The following is a 9,039-nucleotide window of genomic DNA, read 5'->3' as shown; positions in this document are numbered from 1 at the left end:
TAAATCAGTGAATCTCTAATGATCATGATTATAGCCTCCTCCATTATTGGCTTCTCATGCTCTCCATAACAACATTCTGATAACTCCTCAGTTCTCACGATTTGTAGTTTTGTAGGCAAACTCCATTGTTTAAAAATCAAAACATTACAATCTATGAATATGATCGATTATTAGACAACATTCTGATCTCTGAAGGAAAGACCACTTATTGTCATCTACTCATCTGATTATCTATCACTGAAGGTAAACTCTATCAGTTTACTGTTCAAAATTTTTTGATGTCTCCCAAACTCAAAGTTCACTGTTATTGTGTTACACTGCAATGATATTTTATATTTTCAGTTACACTTTGTGAATTATTCATTGGTCATTGATTACACGTTTACAATACAAAATAATTTATCTTCAATCCGTTTTCTCTTTATTTTCAGTTTTTATTGTTTCACAAAATGGTATTTTTTTTTTTTTTTTCAGTTTTCCAGATTTGATCTTTCCAATTTCTATTATCTTGTATACTTCTATTCTCAAATCTCAAGGCAACAAGCTCCAAGTATAATCCTAAATCCTCACCCATCTTGGTGATTGTTCATTATTGATTGTTATTATTAATAAAATAGTTAATAATTATGTCTTAAATATATTCACAAAAAACATATACATAATAAAAAAAATTAACTCCGCCATTAATTTTTTTTTAGTTTATTATTGCCGGTCGCAAGTCTGGATTGGAGATGAAGGTTTATAACATTAAATATAATAAATGTAAAAGGGTTTTAAATTGTTGGTTTGCTTAGAACCCCCAAACTTATTGAGTCATTGATCGACCATTATTGTTAAAATGATGTGAATTGCAATCAATTTCCTTGTTTGAGATGGTCGCATTAATGCATATGCATCATGAACATCTATTGTGTATACGATCAATTAAATAATGCATATGCATCATGAACATCTATTGTGTATACGATCAATTAAATAAGTCGTATGCGTATGTATGTATAATGAACAATGTGTATAGGATCAATTTAATAGCATTTCCTCTGGTGCCTTTCTTTGTGATTTCTATATATGCAACTTGCACAACATAAAGTACTAGTTGAACTTTCTTAGACTGTGACATCCTCCTCACCCCACCAATTCATTGTTTGTTTTTCTTTTATTTTTTTTACTACAAGCATCATAACAAAATAGTGACATTTACATGAAAAAAATTATTCTCGTGGTAAACACATACATCTGACAGACAAAGGAAGTGCCAATGATTATTCTGGAAATATACCTATACAAAATAAACTACTTCTTGTAATTATCTTTTTATTTTAGACAAATTCTTAGGACCAATATCACTCTAATTTATGAAATTCATGAAGCGTTGTTATTTGAATTTTATTGACATCTATAATCTTGAACAAGTTGCAATGGAAGCTTCGATCGAAAACTAACGCAAAAGTCAAAAGATTTGTTTCGATGAATAGTGAAGACTGAAATGTTGACAGTATATAGCTGTATGACAATTTCATTTTAATGATGTCAAAATATATGACATCATAAATGTGCTTTCATCACCGGAAAAGAGAAAAGAAACACAAAATGAAAGATGGAGAAAGATCCCCATACACAAAATAATAACCATGAAATCATGTTTTACCTTTTATTTATAATAATAACAACCATGAAAAGAATACACGATCATAATGTTTATTACCATGAAACGAATATGGTAATGAAGTTTTTTTTTTTTTTTTTTTCATTACTTATATTTCGATTAAATGTTTATCTTAACTTTTCCATTTTCAGTCGTAATAATAAAACATTACAAGGCGATTGAGATGCATTTCGTGATAGATTATCAGATTATTATGATTTGAGATGGTAATAAACTAATAATCACTTTTCATTGACGTTCTTTAAAAAAAATCACTCTTAGATAAACATATCTGGCTACTAAATCTTTACTACTTAAAGCATCCAAATAATATAATTTCATAAGAGCTGTAACAAATTTGACCATCATCAAAAGGTTAAAAAAAATTACACGTTTACACTTCCGAAGACGTCTTTTCTTTTCTACAAAAATAACTTTTTGTGATAAATTTATTTTATAGTTTTCCATAACTCGAATAGAAAGAAGGAATTGTTTGAGGAGGTGGATTGAGAAGCACATAGATGATATATGAGTTTCATCCCACATCGCTGAAAAACGAAAAATGGGTGAGGAGATGAGCCTATAAAACGAGAGATGTGGGCAACGTGATGAGGCATCTTTGCGCTTGGGGCAATGACGCAGCTAATGAGGTAATAACCGAGGCGCGTCAATTGCTGGTTGAAAACTATTTCCAAACCCCCTCCTTGGCCTTGGGTCTCCCTTGGCCATCGAGAATTTCTGGAAGGGCTCCCTTAATTGGGTAAAGCCCTACAATCTAAAGTTTCCAAATATTCTTTATAAAAATATATTATGTTTCATATATATTATAATCGATTTTAATAATCCGAATCTGAAATGTAAAATGAAAGATGGAAATGTGAATGAGCGTTTCAGTTACTTTGAACTAAGACGAAGGATGCTCTTCTTTGGATCTTAGTTCGTTAATATAAATCCGAACCTCTTCTGCTATCATACGTTTCATGATCGTTACCAGACACGTGTTCTCCATCTCCACCGTCGACTTCTCCTCCACGTCATCATCCACCTCTGCGTTCTTTTCTGTTATTACTTGTTCTTCCACCGTTTTGATTTTGATATCCCCGGGTGGCAAAAGCGTCAGAACCGTCGGAGGTCCGTCGCAACTGCTGTGGTCGGAGTTACGGGAGCATTGCTTCTTGGATTCAGGAAGATGATCCGACTGGGTTGACTCGCTGGATCCATCTGTGAGTGGTCGTTTCGCAACAGCAACGGCAAAGCCGGAGTTTGAGACGCCTCGTCGGCGGAGAGTCGAGTTCCAGTGGTTTTTAATCGCGTTATCAGTGCGTCCAGGTAGGAGCCTGGAGATGGTGGACCACTTGTTGCCATGGATTGCATGTGCTCTGACGATGACGTCGTCCTCTTCACGAGTAAATGGACGGTGCTCCACGTCAGGGCTGAGCTGATTGCACCACCGGAGACGGCAGGATTTTCCAGATCGGCCTGGGATACTGGAACTGATGAGGGACCAATTGCGCGGTCCATGTTGCTCCACCAGTTTAATGAGGGTGGCGTCCTCTTGTGGGCTCCAGGATCCCTTGATCTTGCCTCCTACTACTCCTCCTCCGCCGTCGTCTGATGCCGCCATGAAATGTTTTGAATTTTGAAGTGATGCAGATGGGTGTAATTAAAACGGTTGAGGGATGGAGGGTGGGTGGGGGTTATGAAGAAGAAGAAGAAGAAGAAGAAGAAGTGAAGGAGAGGTTAGGTTTAACCGTTCAGGAAGGCCAGGGGGAGTAGTTGGCATGAACCATAAACTGCTCGTGCGTCTGTTTCGTTTATTTATTTTATTTGGAGACGGTTAAAACTAACATTAAATTCCTAACAAACTTTGCTTCACCTAATACTTTTGTTTTGTTTGGCTTAATTTTTGTTTTTTCTTTATCAATGCATATTGTTAAGAATTTAATTTTACAACGATATGTTACCCACAATTTAAACTGATACTCTGTTACCCACAATTTAATTTTACAACGATTTGTATTTTTATACGTTTTATAGGGCTCGATATAAAAATTGCAATATATTTTATAATTTTTACATATATTTTTGTGTTTATATAAATTATATAAAAAAATATGATATTTATATTTAATTGGTGCGCGGGTGGTATTATAAAACAATAATCTGAGATTCGGGAGGCATCCAAATCTTACCTTATGTTGGTTGCAACTGAATCTGATTATGCAAGTTGTAACAGCATTGCCAAAAAAAAGCAAACCACACCCTTGTTATACTTGTACATGAGTTGATAATTCTATTCTATTTTGTAAATTGTTTGTTGGATTTGGACTTTATTTGATGTATATTTTGATGTATATTTAATTAGATTGTACATTCGATTTGGACTTTATTTGATGTATATTTAATTAGATTGTACATTCTACTACCAGCAATACCATGTTTGTTGGACTTGACTTTAGTTGATGTATATTTAATTAGATTGTACATTCTATTACCAACAATACCACTTAAAGTGAATGCAACTCCCTTCCCTTTTTTCTACAAATTACAATTAAAAGCTAATAGATTACAAATTACAATTAAAAGCTAATAGATTATTATTAGCTATCATATTTATAACCTATTCAACCAACACAAAATAATAGTCCAGGCTTAACAAGAAAACTAACAGTTTACTAGAGATTAATTTTAAACAACGGGAAGAGTTTAACTAATAATTAGATTAAGAATTAAGTAAAAAACCAGTGAGGTCGGTCGACGAGCCGTGATTGTTGACCATAGCAACTGCTTGCACTCACAAATAAACTTATACTTTTCTTTTTCTACACAATAAAAATAAAAAATAAAACCAATAACATATCTTTTAATAAAAAAAATTATTTAAGTTATTACACTCTGTTAAATATTAAATCATAATTTCAAAAACGTGTATAAACTTTGTTGTTTCGTTGTTTAATTTACCTGTTATAAATGGTAGCGAATTTTTCAATTTGTTTGACTTATATCATTTTTTTTCGTACATTGTACTTCAAAAATTGTTTTAAATCATCAAGTTCTAGAGTTTGGATAGCAAATCTATCGATTCTCCTATGTGGGATTAACATAAATAACTTTTCAACCTTATTTACTTAAGTTGGAAAGTTTTTTGTGATGAAGATTAAACCCCGCTTAATAATGACCATATGTATGAGCAGATCGATTCTAGTATCCTACCATCCTATGGATTTAAAACACGCATCTAACAAAAGATCAATAACTCTACACATATAACTGATACAAGTTTGCTTTTAACAAGATGGTATGAATAGAAAGAAGCTTTATAGCAATGAAATGTATAAAGGGGAGCTAAGTTTTTACATTGAAGCATATATGATTTGGTTTGAAGAAGATGCTAGTTCTCGTTGAAATGAATGGCACCCACCTTCCAAACAATGAAGGTAGTTGTAAACATGATAGTGCTTATCAAAACGACTGAAAGGATAATGAGAAACACATCCCATCCAACTGGTAGCTCAAATGTCAACCCCTTTTTGGGCATTCCACGTTTGCTGTCATCAAACAAATTTGTAGGTGCCTCTGGAAGACCTGATCTCATCTTCCCTGATATTCTATCGTTTTCCCTCAAAGCTTCCAACACTTTGCTTCCCATCTCTGCTTTTTTAACTGGTTTTGGTTCTGAGGATCTGCTGCGAACCCTAGCTGCTTTTAGCTTCTCTCTTGCTGTTAATTTTGATCTTTTTGGTTCAGATTCAGAAGGAGAAGATATGGATCCATTAGAAGCAGCCTCATCGGGTTTTGTCTTTGTGATAGGATCAGATTCAGAAGTGGGAAGTGACTGATTGATGGAAATGGAAATTTCAGGAATTTCTGATGTCTTTTCGGTCGTTTCTGTTGTAACGCTATCGCTGTTTGAAACTGAAAGAGGTCTTTGATTTCTTGTATGTATTGGTCTTCTACTGAAAACAAGTGATGTAGAAGAAGAGGGGAAATGGCTGGCTTTTAGGCCTATGCACTCTCTTGAGACATTTTGATGCTTAGCCTGTGTATTTACAGTTGATAATGATATTGAGAAGAAAGTTTTTCAATGGATTGTATATGTATGTGGAATTTGTCAGCTAAATACGATAAAAGCACATTTTGTTGATTGTGTTACTATTTTGTTTCATGAATTGTATGAGTTTATCGATCCAGAGAGTGTTGTCAGAGAAAAGAAGAAGGAATATGCTATGTTACACATACAGGAAACTCCTTATCCATAAAATCTTATCGGAAACCATAGAAATCGATTCAAAAGATAATTTTGAGCACCATGAGTTGTTAAACGAACTCCTGAAACCCTAAACCATTTTTGGTGCTAATTTTTCTCTAGTCCATACATGATGCGTTGATTATAATCAAAGTGAAAAAGGATGAAATCCTCCAACTTGTGTCATCCGAATCACGATAGCAGAATTATAAAAGAGTTTAGATTAAAGGTTTTATTACTAAACCGATCAACAAGAATCAAACTGAAACGCCAAAAGGATAAGTAGAAACACAACCATTAATCAAACGAGGAAATGAGAACGAATACGATAACATACCGTCGAAGTGAAGCCGACGAATGAATTTAAAGAGAAAACCATTGGATTTGAGTTGGAATTTTCACGTTCCAACCATCAATGGGATTCGGATTGAGAGAAACACAGGGCCAAAATAATCTGTGGCGCTAAAGTGATCCAACTACACTCTACTCTCTCACTCGTATAAAAAATTGTTATACACTAAATTACTTTTTTGTCCAATGTGTTTCGGTGTTTTCCAGATTAGATCCAATATTTTTCTTTTCTTACAGTTTTAGTCCTTATTAGATGGTCACATAACTTTACGAGATATTCACCAAAATGACCCTTTTTTTTTCTTAATTATATTGCCATTCTTGTAAAGTAAGAATAGCAAAAATATCACCATCTTTAAAACTTGGTCATGTTTTCAAATGCATCATCAACTGTTAAAACTTATTTTTGGTCATTAAAAACATATTTTTCAATGGTAAATTAGATTTTTTTTTTGTTTCGAAAAATTTGACATTTATATAGAAAAATATGAAATACATAATAAGTGACATAATCAAAATTTGACCTTTATTTTTGGTCCTATGATTTTGTGATCTCACGAGCTCAGTCGTGAGTGTTATAAGACCATATATTACGAGATAGCAACATATTTGATATGGATTCTGATTATATTTGTATTTTGGCATGTCTTCGTGATACGATTTAGGGTTTTGACTTCAGCGATTTCACTAATAAAGACATCGTCCCTCCAAAAGCCCAATATTCATTGGCAAGTGCCATTTTTAGTAAAATTGTCAAATACATGAAAGTTCAGTTCGACATGACGATTAGATAGAAAGCAGTTTTTGAGTGTCAAAGGGTACCACATGCTTAGGATTTTCTTATGGCTATTCCTATTGATGGTCTTGGCCAGCATATATCACCAGTGGAGTATCGTGCTATCCTAGTATCGCCACATGATCCATTTGTTTTTGGCTGATGAGACATGCCTTGTTTGTCGCAAGGCATGCTTGGACTCCTTTGGGGAGCATGAAATTCATTATAGAGAGCTCTCGAGTTTCAAGTAACAACACTATCTGGTTATGGATGTTCTTTTCGACATATTTAGGCTTGCTGGGGTTTTTGCCAAGAAAGAGGCACCCATAAACTTTCCGATTGACCCTTTGGAAGGAAGATCAACACTTAGACCAGCTTATGTTTTAATTTTTGGATCGGATGGAGGGAAGCATGTATATGTGGATCTAATAGGGTTTCCCCTCTTGTATGCTTGGGGTGGATGGAGTTTTCATTGTGGGACAAACTGCTTTAAAAATTACATCATGCAAAGTGGCAAAACATGAGAAATCCTGCATGGAAAATCAACACACGTTTATAACTTTTGCATTTGATACTTTCGGTTTCCTTGTGTCGGATGTTGTGGAGCTCCTCATTATAGTCCAACTATCATGCATAACTTGTTGTTCGTTTACCTGTTACGTCTATGTAAAACTTTGCTTTAAAATAGTAGCTTTAATTTTATGGGATTACATCCCTGGTTTTTTGGACACATCGTGTAATGTCAAATTAATGATTTTGAAATTTGAAATTGTATTTGTTAAAGAGCATAATTAATGATTTTGAAAATTGAAATTAAAAAAAAAGTAAATTATTATGTTGTTCTGTACTTTCATATCACAATTTCTTTAAACACTCTCAACTAGGGTATATTTTGCAAACAAACTAAGTAGAGAGACTAGTCTTGATTAATTGAAAACGTTTTTACACCCTGAGTTGGTATCATGTATTCCATTTGGATAATTATACGTTCTTTGAAGACAACTAATCTCCAATTTCAACTCTCGCCGCTTTCATGCCTATTTTGAAGACTTCCAGGTGTGTTCACCCTCACCTTAATCTTCAATGGGTGTCACATTTAAACACCCATCATATGTGTTAGCTTGATATAACATATAATACTCGTTCATTGATAAAAAAACATCTTTTAATAATTTGGAAGTCCCACGGTTATTCCTTTTGGAGATTGATAAAGATTGCAGAATTAGTCAAAGGTCGAACAAGGTTACTTGTAATTGGTCTAGATGCATACCGATTCTTGGAGGGACTTTGATTTCTCAATTGCAATAGCTCTCGGACATGATCCGTGACTTCACCATCTCGACATCTAATGATCGTTGGGTTTAGAATATTGATAATGGCGATGAGTTTTCTGTTTTAGATGCTAGAAGCCTAATTAAAGACAATTCTCTTCCTAATGGTTTGGTCGGGACTAGGTGGAACAAATATCTTCCTAGAAATGTAAATATTTTTTATTGGCGATGTTTGAATCGTCTTCCCATTCGAATCAATCTTGATGTGAGAGGTATGGATGTGCGGTGTTTGTAACTCAGATATGGAAGATATTTCATATTTGCTTATTATTTGTGAAGTTGATTCTAAGTTGTGGAAGTTGGTTGGTAGATGGTGTGATATCAATATTCCAAATTTATTGGGGTGGAAGATGCGGTTTAATGGGTAAGGACAATTAATCACTCTTTAGTTTAAAAAACAGCTCTTGAATTGATAATAATGACAATGTGGTGGCTTCTTTGGAATTTTAGGAATTTCATCATCGTTAATGGACGAAATACTAGAATTTGTTAATCTATAGATTGATTAAACATTCTTGTAATTGGTTTGTAAATTGGAATAGAAAGTTAAGTTTGAATCGATAATAATGACAATGTGGTGGCTTCTTAGAAATTTTAGGAATTCCATCATCTTTAATGGACAAAATACTAAAAGAAATTTGTTAATTGATAGATTGATTAACCATTCTTATAACTGGTTTGTAAATTGGAA

General features: G+C 33.8%; 2 protein-coding genes and 1 non-coding gene across 3 annotated transcripts; 1 reads left to right on the top strand and 2 right to left on the bottom strand.

Moving 5' to 3' along the window:
* Window positions 1-1,975: 1,975 nt before the first annotated feature.
* Window positions 1,976-3,485, bottom strand: LOC145028349 (uncharacterized). Its single transcript, XM_078977024.1, has one exon. It carries the CDS (start codon window positions 3,267-3,269, stop codon window positions 2,550-2,552), a length of 720 nt encoding a protein of 239 aa, XP_078833150.1. The 5' UTR covers window positions 3,270-3,485; the 3' UTR covers window positions 1,976-2,549.
* On the top strand, window positions 2,261-2,413 carry LOC145033070 (U4 spliceosomal RNA). Its single transcript, XR_013677314.1, has one exon. It is a non-coding gene; the product is annotated as a U4 spliceosomal RNA (small nuclear RNA).
* A 1,461-nt stretch (window positions 3,486-4,946) lies between the features above and the next one.
* LOC145028348 (uncharacterized) lies at window positions 4,947-6,379 on the bottom strand. Its single transcript, XM_078977023.1, has 2 exons — window positions 6,229-6,379; window positions 4,947-5,684 (listed from the first exon to the last, which is right to left on the bottom strand). The coding sequence occupies exons 1-2, from the start codon at window positions 6,268-6,270 to the stop codon at window positions 5,037-5,039; spliced, it is 690 nt and encodes a 229-aa protein (XP_078833149.1). The 5' UTR covers window positions 6,271-6,379; the 3' UTR covers window positions 4,947-5,036.
* Between the last annotated feature and the right edge of the window lie 2,660 nt (window positions 6,380-9,039).

Source organism: Lactuca saligna, chromosome 2, assembly GCF_052625555.1.
Source record: "Lactuca saligna cultivar CGN05327 chromosome 2, ASM5262555v1, whole genome shotgun sequence".
In the NCBI taxonomy this organism is placed as follows: Eukaryota; Viridiplantae; Streptophyta; class Magnoliopsida; order Asterales; family Asteraceae; genus Lactuca; species Lactuca saligna.
The sequence above is the reverse complement of the archived record's forward strand: the minus strand, read 5'-3'. Positions and strand labels throughout refer to the sequence as shown.